Here is a 17,409-nt window from a genome sequence, read left to right on the forward strand (position 1 = left end):
AGCACTGAGATCGACACGTTTTGCCGCACAAACTATATAAAAGGGCGGCTTCAACTCCAGCGTACCCCAAAGAGAAGTGAACCTTATATATATATATATATATATATATATATATATATATATATGTATATATATATATATATATATATATATATATATATATATGTATATATATATATATATATATATATATATATATATATATATATATATATATATATATATATATATATATATATATATATGCCTTAGCCTGGCTACGCCCAATGCAGGACAAACGCCTGTCCAATGCTTCTCCAACTAATCCGGTCATGTACTAATTGTGGCCATGTTGTCCCTGCAACCTTCTTAATGTCATCCGCCCACCTTACTTTCTGCTACCCCCTGCTCAGCTTCCCTTCCCTTGCAATTCAGTCCGTAATCCTTAATAGCCGTCGGTTATCTTCCCTCCTCATTACATGTCCTGCCATGCCCTATTCTTTTTCTTCATTTCAAATAAGATATCGTTAACTCACGTTTGTTCCCTCACCCAATCTGCTGTTTTCTTTTCGCTAACCTTACACTCATCATTCTTCTTTCCATAGCTCAATGCGCCGTCCTCAATTTAAGTAGAATTCTTTTCGTAAGCCTCCAGGATTCTGCCCCATACGTGAGTACTGCTAAGGCACACCTGCTATACACTTTTCTCGTGGGGGATAATGGCAATCTGCTGTTCATGATCCCAGATACCTGCCAAACGCACCCCAGCCGATTCTTATTCTTCGATTATTCCAGTCTCTTGATGTGCGTCCGCGGTCGCTACCTGTCCTAAGTAGATGTATTCCTTTACCACTTCCAGAGCCTCGCTACCTATCGTAAACTGCTATTCTTTTCCGAGACTGTTAAACATTACTTTAGTCTGCAGATTAATTTTATACCCACCCTTCTGTTTAGCTTCTCCAGGACAGTGAGCATGCATTGCAAATGGTCCGCTGAGTTACTAAGCAAGGCAACATCCTCAGCGAATGGCAAGTTTCTAAGGTATTCTTCATTACCTCTTATCCCAAATTCTTCCCAATCTAGGTCTCTGAATACCTCCTGTAAACACGCTGTGAATAGCAGTGGAGAGATCCCATCTCCCTGCCTGACGCCTTTCTTTATTGGGATTTTGTTGCTTTCTTTATGGAGGTGTGCGGTGGCCGTGGGGCCGTTATAGATATCTTTCAGTATTTTTACATACGGCTCGTCTACACCCTGATTCCGTAATGCCTCCATGACTACTGAAGTTTCGACTGAATCAAACGCTTTATCCTAATCAATGAAGGCTATATATAAGAGTTGGTGATTTTCCGCACATTTATCTATCACCTGATTGATAGTGTGAATATGGTCTGTTGTTGAGTAGCCTTTACGGAATCCTACCTGGTCCATTTGTTGACAGAAGCCTAAGGTGTTCCTGGCTCTATTTGCGATTACATTAGTGAATACTTCGTAGGCAATGGGCAATAAGCTGATCGGTCTATAATTTTTGAAGTCTTTGGCATCCCATTTCTTAAGGATTAGGATTATGCTAGCATTCTTCCAAGATTCCGGTACACTCGAAATCATGAGCAATTGCGTATACAGGGTGGCCAGTTTTTCTTGAACAATCGGCCCACCATCCTTCAACAAATCTGCTGTCACCTGATCCTCCCCCGCTTCCTTCCCCTTTCGCATAGCTGCCAAGCCTTCCTTTACTTCTTCCGGCGTTACTCATGGGATTTCAAATTCATCTACACTATCCTCTCTTCCATTATCGTCGTGCGTGCTATTGGTGCTGTATAAATCTCTATAGAACTCCTCAGCCACTTGAACTATCTCATCCATATCAGGAACGATATTGCCAGCATTGTCTCTTAAAGCATACATCTGATTCTTCCCTATTCCTAGTTTCCTACTGAGTGCTTTTAGGCTTCCTCCGTTCCTAAGAGCGTGTTCAATTCTATTCATGTTGTACTTCCTTATGTCAGTTGTCTTAGGCTTGTTGTATAACTTCAAAGTTCTGCCGGTTCTATTCTAGCTGTAGGGTTAGAGGCTTTCATATATTGGCGTTTCTTAATCAGATCTTCTCCTATAATAGCTTACTGGCATCCTGTCTAACGGAGTTACCACCAACTTCTATTACACGCTCCTTAATGATGTCCATAAGATCGCCGTTCATATCTTCAACACTAAGGTCCTCTTAGTGAATTAAAGCCGAATGCCTGCTCTGTACCTTGATCCGGAATTCCTCTATTTTCCCTCTTACCGCTAACTTATTGATCGACTTCTTATGTACCAGTTTCTTCCGTTCCTGCGTGAAGTCTGGGGTAATTTGTGTACTTACCATCCTGTGGTCCCTGATGCGCACCTTGCCGAGCACGTTCACACCTTGTATAAGGGCAGGGTTAGCACTGACTATGAAGGGTGTTTCGTTTCTAGTCCCACCATTAGGGCTCCTCCACGTCCACTTTCGGCTATCTTACTTGCGGAAGAACGTATTCATTATCCGCATATTATTCTCTTCTGCAAACTTACTGATAACTCTGCCCTGTTTTTTCTAGGCCCTATGGCATATTCCCCCATTGACTTGTCTGCATGCTGCTTCATGCGTACCCTGGCATTGAAGTCGCCCATCGGTATGGTGTCCAACAGTACTTCATCCATCACCGATCCTAAATTTTCGGAGAAGCTTTTGACTTCCCGGTAATCATGACTGGATGTAGGGACGCAAACCTGCATGTCCTTCAGTTTGTACCTCTTATATGTTTCACAACCAGAGCTACCACCCTCTCAATAATGCTATAGAGCCCCTGTATGTGACCAGCTATATCCCTATTATTCACGAATCCGAATCCTAGTTCTAATCACTCCGCTAAGCCCCGGTAGCACAGGACGGGCCCGCCTTTAAGCATTGTGTTTGCTTCTTTCGTCCTCCTAACTTCACTGAGACCTATTATATACCATTTACTGTCCTCTAATTCCTCCAATATCACTGCTAGACTCGCCCCACCAGATAGCGTTCTAGCGTTAAGCGTTGCCAGGTTCAGATTCCACTGGCGCCCTGTCCGGAACCAGTGATTCTTAGCACCCTCTACTGCGTCGCAGGTCTGAGCGCCGCCGTGGTCAGTTGCTTCGCAGCAGCTGGGGACTGAGGGCCGGGGCTTGATTGGTGTATTCATATAGGAGGTTGTGGCGAAGTACTGCACCAGGGTATCCAATCCTGCTCTGGTGAGGGAGTGCAATACCGATTCTGGTCTCTGGGATCACGCCGCACTCCGGGCATGTTTACTAAATTTTATGAACACGCGAATTTGTTTTAGTCCGGTAGAAATGTGCGCGGCACCGGGATTTGAACCATGGTCTGCTTGCACGCGAGGCGGATTCTCTTCCTCTACGCCACCGCTGCACCTCATATATATATATATATATATATATATATATATATATATATATATATATATATATATATATTGTTACGAAGAGTTAAGAAGAGTTGCGAAGAAATGGTTTTATTTACAGGCGATGGATGAAGATCGTAGCGTGATAGCAGCGCAGCTCGGCCTCTCTAACTCTTCGCCTTCTTCGTCTTCCCTTCTTTTCTATTGTCCGTGCCTTTCGTATCTGTTACATTTCCCCGCAAGCAGACGAAGCCCATGGGGCGAGTCAAGGTGTACAAGCAGGGTAAAAAGGCTTCAGGCGAGCAATATGAGTCAGCTGAGTTCTGCTTGATCGCCGACCATTGCACAGGAGGCGAGCTATTACGTAATTGAGTTCGCTCAGGCGGTCCACAACTACAAATGGGCCTGAATATTGTGACAAGAACTTTTGGCACAATCCACGCTTGCGTTGCAGTGTCCAAAGAAGCACCACGTCACCTTTTTCCAACGATACTTGTACGTGACGGTCGTCGTATCGCTCTTTCGAACGACTTTGCGAGGCCAGAGTACGATGACGAGCTATTCGACGGGCTTCTTCGGCGAGACACAAGGTCTTCGATACAGAATCACCGCTGTGCACAACGAAGGGTAAGAAAGTGTCCAGAGGGCTTCGCGGTAACCTTGCATAGAGGAGATCAAATGGGCTATAGTTCGTGGTTTCGTGTTTGGCCGTGTTGTATGCGTAAGTGATGAAGGGCAGCACGTCGTCCCAGTTCTTATAATTGGAGGAGACGTACATGGCAATCATGTTGGTCAGCGTTCTGTTCGTTCTTTCAACTAGGCCATTGGTCTGTGGATGATACGGCGTGGAATGACGGAACTGGGAAATGCACAAACGAAGTAACCCTTCAATGGCATCAGCCGTGCACTGGCGACCGCGGTCGCTTATGATGACACGTGGTGGGCCATGACGAAGGACCACGGAACGCAACAGGAAGACCGCCACGCAAGCGGCGGTGGAAGACGGTATGGCTGCAGTTTCTGCATACCGTGTAAGATGGTCTATGCAGACAATTATCCAATGGTTCTTGTTGTTAGATAACGGGAATGGACCCAAAACGTCAATGCCTACTTGCTCGAACGGCGTACTGGGCGGTGTGAATGGCCGAAGGGGACCCGGGGCTGCGGTGGTCGGTCGCTTGTGACGTCGGCACGTTTCACAACTAGCGACATAGCGCTTGGTTGTTTCGTACATCTTGGGTCAGTAAAAGCGCTCCTGCGTGCGGTGTAGCGTTCGTACGAAACCGAAATGGCCGGATGTCACATCGTCATGCATGGCGCGTAGAACTTCGGAGCGAAGGCTCTCGGGGACAACAAGCAGAAAACGCGCTCCATGCCCGGAGTAATTAGCTTTGTACAGCAATTTATCACGGACAGTAAAGCGACCGCTGCCTTCAGAAGTACGGGCGGCGACGAAACGCGGATCAAGGGTAATATCATCCCGTTGTTCTCACTCAAAGTCTGCCGCGTCAGGGAACGTAGGAGTAACAGCAGCGAGACAGTCGTCAAAATTCTCAGCATCGCAGTCGGTAGTCGCAAGAGGAATCCGAGAGAGGCAGTCTGCGTCAGCGTGACGACGGCCACTCTTGTACGATACCACAAAGTCGCATGCCTGGAGGCGCAGCGCCCAACGTGCGAGGCGACCAGAGGGATGACGCAAACCGACCAGCCAGCATAAAGAATGATGGTCGGTGATAATCTTGAATGGTCTACAGTAAAGATAACATCGAAACTTTTGTACGATGAAAACGGCTGCCAGGCATTACTGTTCCGTAACCGTATAATTGCGTTCAGATTTGCTCAGACAACGGCTGGCATATGCGACAACATGCTCTGCGCCACTTTGACGTTGTACAAGCACCGCTCCTATCCCGATTCCACTAGCATCAGTGTGAACTTCAGTCGGGCAAGATGGATCGAAGTTACGCAAGAGGGGTGCTGACGTTAGTATAAACTTAGTTGAGAGAATGATGCGTCACACTCTGGTGTCCAATGGAAGGATGCATTTTGTCGCAAAATACTTGTCAACGGGTAAACGATGTCGGCAAACCGGGGAACAAAACGAGGAAAATACGAACATAGGCCAATGAATGAGCGGAGTTCTCGTGCTGACTGCGTTGGCTTGAAGGAGCTCACTGCTTCAATCTTACGAGGATCGGGTCTGACGCCATCCTTGTCGACTAAGTGTCCCAGGACCAGTGTTTGACGTTCTCCGAACCGACACTTCTTTGAGTTTAGGACCAGTCCAGCTTTCTCTATGGAGTCGAGAACGAGGCTGAGGCGTTCGTTATGTTCTTCAAACGTGCGGCCAAAGATTACAACATCATCGAGGTAACACTTGTATATCTCCCACTTTAGACGATGAAGTACTGTGTCCATGAATCTTTCAAAGGTGGCAGGAGCATTGCAAAGGCCAAAAGGCATAACATTAAATTCGAATAGGCCATCTGGAGTCACGAAAGCGGTCTTTTCCTTGTCGGCAGGGTCCATAGGTATTTGCCAATACCCTGATCGCAAATCAAGTGTTGAGAAGTAAGAAGCAGCGTGTAAGCAATCAATGACGTCATCGATTCGCGGTAGTGGATAGACATCCTTCTTCGTCACTGCATTTAGATGTCTGTAATGTGCGCAGAATCTCCAGGAGCCATCTTTTTTTCGGACCAGGATTACTGGGGCTGCCCATGGACTAGATGACTCTTGAACGACACCTTTGTTCATCATCTCCTTGACTTGCTCAGCAATAACTTTGCGCTCGGACGATGACACTTGGTAGGGCTTCTGGCGGATGGGGTGTGCTGAGCCGGTGTCTACTCTGTGACGAGCGTGGGACGACGGTAAATGAAGGGGTGCATCTCCATGCGTGAAGTCGAATGCAGCCTCATGCCTGGCAAGGACTTGTACCAGTGCTTGTTGTTCCGATGTACTGAGAGCCTTGCTGATCATGCCAAGCATTAGCTCTTCAGTATGGCGATTATCGCAAGGACAGCAAGCTGTAGAGACGTCCGTAGTTAGTGCCGCTATTGAGCTACATATGGCTTCATTGAAAAGAGCGATTTTCATACCGCGAGGAAGGACAACCGGCGTGGCGGAACAGTTCAGCGCCCACAATGTGGCGACTCCTCTCGTCATGCACACGACAGAGCAGGGCATGAGTATAATTTTTTAGCACAGTTTACGCGGATAGGCCTACCTACCAGGTCAACACAATCAGCATCGACAGTAGTTGTAGAAACACGAACGGGCGTCAGGCACCACGATGGTGCAATCACTTCATCAAGAACACTGAGTGTGTCTGTGTCCCCGTCTTCACCACCCAAGCTTTGTTCGGAATGTGCTGATATAAATAACTTGTTCAATGAGATTTCGCCATAACCACAGTTCATGGAAGCACCGCACTGTTCAAGCAAATTGATACCAAGAATAACGTCGTGCGAACAACGAGAAACACTTTCCCAGCCAACAAAACACTCACAGCACAAACACCAAGGGGATGAAGCCACTCCCCGCCTACTCCACGAAAGGTAATACTGTAGTTCCAAGAAAACATAACTTTGTGGCCTAGACGGTTCTTGAAAGCGAGACTCATCACAGACACAGTCGCTCCAGTATCAACTAACGCCATGGTCGGTATTCCGTCAATCGAGACATTCACTTTGTTTTTGAGCATCACAACAGGCAGAGGAATTTCTGGCAAAGACCGTCCGGGGACCTCACCTCTATTGGCCGCGGATGCTAGTTTCCCGGCGGCGGTGACGAAGAACGGCACCGAGGGGACGGGGAGCGACGGGGACGATTATTTGGCGGTGTCAAACTCTGCTCAGAAGTTGGCGAATCGCTGCGTCTGGTCTCGTGTGAGAAGTGGTCCATTGGAAGGGAATCGGTCGTCCGCAAGTCATATGAAGTACGGGTTCTGGGTGGCGAGAACATTGGTGGTGTCCTTCGTGATTGACTGCCTTGGCGACAATACCGTGCGATATGGCCTGTGGAACCGCAGTTGTAGCACACGGGAGGATCGTGGTTCACAGCATCTTCCTCGAAACGGATGCTAGGCTGCTGCGGGTGGCGAGAAAGTTCGTTGTCATGTGGATAACGTGTCTGTGCGCCTCGCTGAAATCCGTTATATCGTTCATAAGTCACGTCGTGGTAGTAGGGTCGGTGCTCTTCTTGTCACGGCCTGAGAGAAGTCACAGGGCCTCGGGGGTAAAAACGCGGCTGCTCTCGTTGTGGCCGAGCGTCATAAGTAGCGCCTCTGTCGTAGAGACATGGCTGCTGTCGGGGCGTGAGTTCATAATCCTCGGTGCCCCTCGCCGCAGGATACGGGGCGATGGATGCCACGTTTGACTCGAAATCTGGTGGTAGGCGGAAGCTGTGAGTGCCTGAATGTGTCGCTTGTGCGTGCAGGCTGAGCTCTTCCCGAACTATTTGTCTGATCGTTGATGCAATGTCGAGGGGCTGGTTGCTGTCCACGCTTGCAACTGTTGTCATGTTGGCTAGCCTGCCAAACTTCGGCGTGATGCGCCTCGTTTTCAGCTGCTCGAAAGTACGACAGTGCCGAATGATGTCAGTGACGCAAGCCAGGTTGTCCTTTGCGATGAGGAAATTATAGACATCTTCGGCAATTCCTTTCAGGATGTGCCCGACTTTATCTTCCTCAGACATTCCAGAGTCCACCATCCTACACATGGTCGTGCAGGTTTCGCCTGGCACTTGCGCACGTTGCAGTGGCGTCTGTTCTCCCCTTTTCCTTTTCGTCGCGGAGTCGCCGAATCGCTCTTTGATTTCGGAAACAAATCTTCCCCATGTTGTGAAGGTTTCCTCGTTATTGTCGAACCACAGCAACGCAGTATCCGTCACAAAGAACACGACGTTCGAAAGCTGAGCAGTGCTGTTCCACTTGTTGGTGGCACTCACCCGGTGATAATGGATGAGCCATTCCTCGACGTCTTCGTCCGATCTTCCGGCGAAGGCACGTGCATCTCTCAGTTGCAGGACAGAACTTGTCGGGGCAGCAGTTGGAATGGGCCGGTGTTCGTCTGCGTCGTGGGACATGTTCAGCTCCGGTGAATTCGGTGGAAGTCCAGCAATGCGACGGCTCCGTCGAAGAAATTCTGGTTCAGCCTCCGTCTTCGGGTGTCGATTACCCCGCACCTTCACCACATCTGTTACGAAGAGTTGCGAAGAAATGGTTTTATTTACAGGGGATAGATGAAGATCGTAGCGTGATAGCAGCGCAGCTCGGCCTCTCTAACTATTCGTCTTCTTCGTCTTCCCTGCTATTCTATCGTCCGTGCCTTTCGTATCTGTTACATTATATATATATATATATATATATATATATATATATATATATATATATATATATATATATATATATATATGTGTGTGTGTGTGTGTGTGTGTGTGCGCGTGTGTGTGTGTGTACCTTTATTTCACTCTATGCTTAACTCGAACTGTGATATATATTAGGCTCCAAAATATCGTTTGTTGTTTCATTGCTTTATTACAATGTATCTTCATATTGTCACGTGGTAGTGACGGCGAAGAAAGAAGCAGTACGGTGGAATACAAAACTAGCTTTTATTGGGCGAACCTGTGCCCACAAAACAGGCTACACTTATAGCACAACGAAACCGGCGAACACAGTCGGCGATCGTCGAAAATCTGATCAGCGGGTCAAGCGCGTCGGCTTTTATAGAGCAGTCGTCGAATGTTCCAGACTAATCGTTCGGACCCGCGTGCCTTCCACAAAGTTCTACACCATTCGCGTCAGGCGATTAAATCAGATAACATAACGTTCGGCGACAACAGCCAGCGGATAGAAGCATCGATACCTTTCCAGAAACTTCGGATACATGCAAGCGCGTCCCGCGCTGTGCGATAAGATTTGTTAGGCGGCGAAACCTGGTCGCCCGATAAATATAAATACACGTGTCAATACCCCCCTCTTAAAAAGCATCGTCCCGATGCTACAAAGAGAGCGAAACACAAAAGGACACTTATTAAACAGAAGTAACAACACAACGAAAAGAAACAAAGTCCAAAGGTCAGTTACGCGAAGTCCCAAAGTTCGTTAACGCTGGTGGTATGGCTTTAACCGCACAACGTGGACAATTTCAGGTCGTGAGCGGCGCCGCTGTGACAGCGAAATGCCGTCTGGCACGACCTCGTAGTCCAGTGCACCAATACGTCGGATGATCTTGTACGGTCCGAAATAGCGACGCAAAAGCTTCTCGCTCAGTCCTCGTCGGCGTATAGGGGTCCAAACCCAAACACGGTCACCGGGCTGGTACTCGACAAAGCGTCGTCGGAGGTTGTAGTGTCGGCTGTCGGTCCTCTGTTGGTTCTTGATCCGCAGGCGGGCGAGCTGTCGGGCTTCTTCGGCGCGCTGGAGATAGCTAGCGACGTCAACATTTTCCTCGTCAGTGACGTGCGGCAGCATGGCGTCGAGCGTCGTCGTCGGATTCCTGCCGTAAACCAGCTTGAACGGCGTGATCTGTGTTGTTTCTTGCACCGCCGTGTTATAAGCGAATGTTACGTACGGCAGGACGGCATCCCAGGTCTTGTGTTCGACGTCGACGTACATCGCTAGCATGTCGGCGAGGGTCTTATTCAGCCGCTCCGTAAGACCATTCGTCTGCGGGTGGTAAGCCGTTGTCCTCCTGTGCATTGTCTGACTGTATTTCAGAATGGCTTGGGTGAGCTCCGCTGTAAAGGCCGTTCCTCGGTCGGTGATGAGGACTTCTGGGGCGCCATGTCGCAGCAGGATGTTTTCGACAAAGAATTTCGCCACTTCGGCTGCGCTACCTTTCGGCAGTGCTTTTGTTTCAGCGAAGCGGGTGAGGTAGTCCGTCGCCACGACGATCCACTTATTTCCGGTTATTGACGTCGGAAAGGGTCCCAGCAAGTCCATCCCGATCTGCTGGAATGGTCGGCAAGGAGGCTCGATTGGCTGTAGTAATCCGGCTGGCCTTGTCGGCGGTGTCTTGCGTCGCTGACAGTCTCGGCATGTTCTGACATAACGGGCGACGTCGGCGGTCAGGCGCGGCCAATAATACTTTTCTTGTATCCTCGATAGTGTCCGGGAAAATCCGAGGTGTCCAGCGGTCGGATCGTCATGTAGGGCCTGCAATACTTCTGGACGAAGTCCTGACGGGACAACAAGAAGGTAATTGGCGCGGACTGGCGAGAAGTTCTTCTTCACGAGTAGACTGTCTTGAAGCGTGAAGGAAGATAATCCGCGCTTAAATGCCCTGGGGACAACGTCGGTGTGCCCTTCCAAATAATCGACGAGGCCTTTAAGTTCCGGGTCCGCTCGTTGTTGTTCGGCGAAATCTTCCGCGCTTATTATTCCAAGGAAGGCGTCGTCATCCTCGGCATCTTGCGGCGGCGGGTCAATGGGGGCGCGGGATAGGCAATCGGCGTCTTAGTGTTTTCGTCCGGACTTGTATGTTACGGTGATGTCGTATTCTTGTAGTCTGAGGCTCCACCGTGCCAGCCGTCCTGAGGGATCCTTTAAATTCGCTAGCCAACACAAGGCGTGATGGTCGCTGACGACTTTGAATGGCCTGCCATATAGGTAAGGGCGAAATTTCGCTGTAGCCCAAACGATGGCGAGGCATTCCTTTTCGGTTGTAGAATAATTGCCTTCAGCTTTTGACAACGACCGGCTAGCGTAAGCTATCACGTGTTCATGTCCATCTTTTCTCTGGACCAGGACGGCGCCGAGGCCTAGGCTACTGGCGTCAGTGTGGATTTCGGTATCGGCGTGATCGTCGAAGTGCGCAAGTACGGGCGGCGACTGCATGCGTCGTTTGAGTTCTTGAAATGCCTCCGCCTGCGGCGTTTCCCACTTGAACTCGACGTCGCATTTAGTTAGCTGCGTCAGCGGCTCAGCGATGCGTGAAAAGTTCTTGACAAATCGCCTGTAGTAGGCACACATGCCAAGAAATCTACGCACTGCCTTCTTGTCGATGGGCTGTGGGAACTTTGCTATGGCAGCTGTCTTCTGCGGGTCGGGGCGGACTCCAGATTTGCTGATGACGTGGCCTAAAAATAGAAGCTCCTCGTAAGCGAAGCGGCACTTTTCCGGCTTCAGAGTAAGTCCTGAAGACCTGATGGCCTCTAGTACTGTTGCCAGCCGCCTAAGGTGAACGTCGAAATTTCCGGCGAAGACGACGACGTCATCCAAGTATACGAGACAGGTCTGCCACTTCAATCCTGCTAAAACCGTGTCCATCACGCGCTGGAACGTTGCAGGCGCCGAGCACAGTCCGAATGGCATAACCTTGAACTCGTAGAGGCCGTCTGGGGTGATGAAGGCGGTCTTTTCGCGATCTCTTTCGTCGACTTCTATTTGCCAATAGCCAGACTTTAGGTCCATGGACGAGAAGTATTTAGCGTTGCAGAGCCGATCTAATGCGTCGTCTATCCGTGGGAGGGGGTATACGTCCTTCTTCGTGATCTTGTTCAGACGACGATAATCGACGCAGAAACGTAGGGTTCCGTCCTTTTTCTTTACCAGAACAACAGGGGATGCCCACGGGCTTTTCGACGGCTGGATGATGTCGTCGCGCAGCATTTCGTCGACTTGTTCTCTTATAGCTTCACGTTCTCGCGCCGAAACTCGGTAAGGGCTCTGACGGAGTGGGCGAGCGCATTCCTCGGTGATTATGCGATGCTTGGCGACTGGTGTTTGTCGAATCCGCGATGAGGTCGAAAAGCAGCCTTTGTATCGTCGGAGCAGACTTCTGAGCTGCTGTTGCTTAATCATAGGGAGATTTGGATTAATGTCGTAGTCTGGTTCGGGAGCCATGGTCGTCGGGGTAAATGCGGCGGAATCCGAGAGGACAAACGCATTACTTGTTTCCAGAATTTCCTCGATGTACGCGATCGTCGTGCCCTTGTTGATGTGCTTGAACTCCTGGCTGAAGTTTGTCAGCAACACTTCAGTTTTCCCTCCATGCAGTCGAGCGATCCCTCTTGCGACGCAAATTTCATGGTCTAGCAGTAGACGTTGGTCGCCTTCAATGACGCCTTCTACGTCAGCGGGTGTTTCGGTGCTGACCGAAATAACGATGCTGCAGCGAGGCGGGACGCTCACTTGATCTTCGAGCACACTCAAGGCGTGGTGACTACGAGGGCTCTCCGGCGGCATTGCTTTATCTTCCGACAGCGTTACTGACTTCGACTTCAGGTTGATGATTGCGCCGTGTTGGTCCAGGAAGTCCATACCGAGAATGACGTCTCGTGAACACTGTTGGAGGATAACGAAGGTGGCAGGGTAAGTCCGGTCATGAATGGTTATTCTTGCCGTGCAGATCCCAGTCGGCGTGATGAGGTGTCCTCCAGCGGTGCGAATCTGAGGGCCTTCCCATGCGGTCTTAACCTTCTTCAACTGGGCGGCGATGTGTCCACTCATTACGGAGTAATCGGCCCCTGTGTCGACTAAGGCAGTGACTGCGTGGCCGTCGAGAAGCACGTCGAGGTCGGTTGTTCTTTGTCTGGCATTGCAGTTAGGTCTTGGCGTTGGATCACGGCTGCGTCGTGTTGAACTGAGGTTGGAACGTCGCGTCGTCAAGTCGTCTTTCGTCGGTGTAGTTTTGGCTTCCAGACTTCGTCGGGACGGCGGCGTGTCGTTATGTCGTCGAGATGATGTCTTCGTCGTCTTCGTCGGCGGCGGAGGATCTTCGTCAGTTCGACGAACAGCAACCGCACCTCCATCGGTTGCTGCTTTTAGTTTTCCGGGTATGGGCTCGCAGAGCGGCCCCGGGCTGGGCCAGTGTATGGACGGCGCTGCGGTGACAGGTAGCGGCCTGGTGACGGCGAACGGGACGGTCGTCGAGAGTTCCACTGAGTGGCGGCTAGGTAATCGGCAATGTCACGTGGGCGCTCCCCAAGCTGTGGACGCGGCGCGTTGACGGCGAACCCTCTCAGTCCCATGTCGCGGTATGGGCATCGGCGGTACACATGGCCGGCTTCTCCGCAGTGATAGCAGAGCGGGCGGTGGTCGGGGGCTCGCCAAATGTCCGTCTTCCTCGTATAGGTGCGCTGGGCGACGGGTGGGCGCGCTGGCGGCGGCGGCGGTGGACGACGGAATTGCGGTGTTGCAGGACCTTGGCGCGGTCGCGCAGGGGGGCCTTGACGGCGGGCGACGGCGGCGGCGTAGGTCATTGCTTCCGGCTGCGGTGGTTTTGGTTGCACCTCAGGAGCGCCAAGGGATCGGTGCACCTCTTCCTTCACGATGTCGGCGATAGATGCCACTTGAGGCTGCGACGAAGGCAGGACCTTGCGCAGTTCTTCTCGCACAATGGCTCTGATGGTCTCTTGAAGGTCGTCCGAACGTAGTCCTTGGATGGCATACTGCGGCGTGTGCCCCTGGCGGTTATATTGCCGGGTGCGCATCTCCAGAGTTTTCTCGATCGTCGACGCCTCTGCAGAAAACTCAGCCACAGTCTTCGGTGGGTTACGAATAAGTCCGGCGAAAAGGTCTTGCTTGACGCCGCGCATCAGGAAGCGAACTTTTTTCTCTTCCGACATTTCCGGGTCGGCGTGCCGGAAAAGACGGGCCATCTCCTCCGTGAAGATTGCGATCGTCTCGTTTGGCAGCTGCACTCTGGTTTCTAGTAGAGCTTGGGCTCGCTCTTTTCGCACGACGCTTGTAAACGTGTGCAAGAAGCCGCTTCGGAAAAGGTCCCACGTCGTTAAGGTGGCTTCCCGATTCTCGAACCACGTCCTGGCGGCGTCTTCCAATGCGAAATAGACATGCCGCAGCTTGTCGTCGCTGTCCCAACTGTTAAACTTAGCGACCCGCTCATACGTTTCGAGCCAGGTTTCCGGGTCCTCGAATGTTGATCCGCGGAACGTCGGAGGTTCCCTGGGCTGCTGCAGCACGATGGGGGATGCTGGGGCTGCCATTGGGGTTGCCTTGTCCACAATCTTCTTGGTCTTCTCAGGTAGAAGTCCGTGCTCCGGGGGCAGCTGTTGAAGACGGCGGCTTGCTCGATGTTCCGGGACGGCGCTGGTGTTGTCTTTGCGGTCCGGGCTTGTATTACGGCTTGTCGGGGGCGTCCGGTACATGGACGTCCAGCACCTCCACCAGATGTCACGTGGTAGTGACGGCGAAGAAAGAAGCAGTACGGTGGAATACAAAACTAGCTTTTATTGGGCGAACCTGTGCCCACAAAACAGGCTACACTTATAGCACAACGAAACCGGCGAACACAGTCGGCGATCGTCGAAAATCTGATCAGCGGGTCAAGCGCGTCGGCTTTTATAGAGCAGTCGTCGAATGTTCCAGACTAATCGTTCGGACCCGCGTGCCTTCCACAAAGTTCTACACCATTCGCGTCAGGCGATTAAATCAGATAACATAACGTTCGGCGACAACAACCAGCGGATAGAAGCATCGATACCTTTCCAGAAACTTCGGATACATGCAAGCGCGTCCCGCGCTGTGCGATAAGATTTGTTAGGCGGCGAAACCTGGTCGCCCGATAAATATAAATACACGTGTCAATATGACTAAACATTTATCAGGTTCTACGTTCTCTAAGTATAGATTAGGTCTACAAGCGCTCCTATAGCAGAAATATATGTACGTAGTCACTATTTCTTCGCACTCATTTATAACCTAGGGGTCTGTATATGATTTTTGTGCAGACATAAATGAGTGAAATATTCGTTACATTTGCGTGTCTGAAGCATGTTTGCAATCTCTAGCTGTGCATTGCTTCCGAATAAGAAGCCGGCCACCTCCGTCATACTGCTACGTTAACTGTAGATTTTAGCGGTTGCTCCCTCCTTCTGATAAAAGCAATGTAGAGCGAACATAATATGATTATGTTCAAATATCTGAAATGCGACGCTTTTGAGAAGCAACGTAATCAAGACAATACAACAGATTAAAATATGCACGACGTATTGCACCATCACGATTACAGGGCTGCCAGTGAAGACGGCCAGACGCATAGACCCCTACCACACGACACACGTGATCACGCATTCTACCGTCGCTTGAATCGGCGCCCTTTGCTATGAAGCTTTAGGCTCTGGAGGCCGTGTGCAACCACAAGACTAGCATGTAGGCTCTCGAATCCAGGGGTGGCTTCCAGCCTAGAGAGGGCTGATTGTGGAAATTGTGCAATAGTATGCTACACCGCTTTATTGACGAAAAACTAAGTAGGTGCGACAAACCTCAAACCTTTGCATTGTAAAGCTAGACTAAGCAGATAAAACAAACTCTAATGCTTGGTAATGTAGGCATACAAAGGCTTGCATTAATAAAGGAAATGCGCTTTTGATGATATATATATTTGTTTCATTGAGGATGCGTTTCCATCATTTTTGTCGCTGCACAATTGCGTAGATAAATAAAAGAAATATTATCTTTAAAGGGAGAAACTATACCCGTAGGGCTCTCCATATATTCGCCTTCTCTTCGCCAGTGTTCGCACAGCCATACCTTAACAATATCCATATATTTCTTGCGAAGTGACTATTGCCCCGTGCCTGCCTCCTTGCCTTCAGCCTTCCTCCGCCCAACATGTCCAAGCCCATCGTGGTGCAGTTTGATGAAATTCAGCAGAAACCTGGCACAAGCCTACGGGCTGTCCTTGTTCTTGACGTTTCGGGTAGTATGAAGGTAAGTGTCTTTGCTTCCTGCGCTGCTCCTAAATATTAACCTTTCGGAATATAGCGCGAATTTGAAGAATTGCGTTCGGATCTCTAAAATGACATACATGGTTAAACTGATACAAAGCGGTAATTTCACCATACTCCTTAAAGAAAGCAACAAAATCCCAATAAAGACGGGCGTCAGGCAAGGAGAACCGATATCTGCAATGCTATTCAAAGCGTGTTTACAGGATGTATTCAGAGGCCTGGAGTGGGAAGAATCGGGGATAAGAGTTAATGAAAAATACCCTGGTAACATGCAATACGCTGATGATATTCCCTTGCTTAGTAACTCAGGGGACCAACTGCACTGCATGCTCACTGACTTGGAGGGGCAAGGAAGAACGGTAGGTTTAAAAATTGATCTGCAGAAAGCTAAAGTAATGTTAACAGTCTCGGAAGAAAAAGTAGGTTACGATAGGTAGCCATGCACTGGAAGTGGTAAAGGAATACATCTACTTAGGTCAGATAGTGACTGAGAATCCGGATCATGAAACTGAAATAATCAGAATAAGAATCGGCTGGGGTGTGTTTGGCAGGAGTTCTCAGATCAAGAACTGCAGTTTGCGATTTTGCCTCAAGAGAAAAGTGTATAACAGCTCTGTCTTAGGAGTACTGACCAACGGAGCAGAAACTTAGAGGTTCACGAAAAGGGTTCAACTTGTATTGAGGACGACGCAACGAGCTATTGGAAGAAAAATGATGGGTGTAACGTTAAGAGATAAGAAAGGAGCAGATTGGGTGAGGGAACAAATGCGAGCTAATGACATCTTAGTTGGATTCAAGAAAAATAAATGGGCATGGGCAGGAGATGTAATGAGGAGGGAAGATAAGCGATGGTCATTAAGGGTTACTCATTGGATTCTAAAAGAACGGAGGCGTAGCAGCGGGCGCCAAGACGTTAGGCGGGCGGATGAGATTAAGAAGTTTGCAGGGACAACATGGCCACAATTAGCACATGGCCGGGGTAGTTGGGGAAGTATGGGAGAGGCTTTGCGCTGCCGTGGGCGTAACCAGGCTGCTGCTTCTGCTGCTGATGATTATGAATTTCATGTCATGCCTTACTCTGCTGATAAAAAATTATAACAGCCCAGTTTATTAGGCAATGTTGTTTTCTGGGAATCTGTAAACCCGAAGATTTACGAAGGTTCGTCATACATTATTGCACTAGGCCGTGCACCATCATGTTATACGTGCTGTTAGATAACTTTATCTTTCTTTAGCTACCGCATAACGTCTACATAGGCAAATTAGCCTTACTCAACGATCCTAGGAATCGATAACGGAAAGGGCGTGCAGT

At 49.6% G+C, this 17,409-nt stretch overlaps 1 protein-coding gene across 7 annotated transcripts in view; it reads left to right on the forward strand.

Annotated features, from left to right (window-relative positions):
- The window catches only part of LOC139061306 (calcium-activated chloride channel regulator 1-like), a 210,257-nt gene that overhangs the window by 51,444 nt on the left and 141,404 nt on the right, over window positions 1–17,409 (forward strand). For all 7 annotated transcript variants that reach the window (XM_070541087.1, XM_070541093.1, XM_070541091.1 and 4 more), the window contains one exon: window positions 15,963–16,077. In XM_070541087.1, the coding sequence (XP_070397188.1) occupies window positions 15,963–16,077 (115 nt within the window). The remainder of the gene's footprint in view (window positions 1–15,962; window positions 16,078–17,409) is intronic.

Source organism: Dermacentor albipictus, chromosome 6, assembly GCF_038994185.2.
Source record: "Dermacentor albipictus isolate Rhodes 1998 colony chromosome 6, USDA_Dalb.pri_finalv2, whole genome shotgun sequence".
Classification (NCBI taxonomy): domain Eukaryota; kingdom Metazoa; phylum Arthropoda; class Arachnida; order Ixodida; family Ixodidae; genus Dermacentor; species Dermacentor albipictus.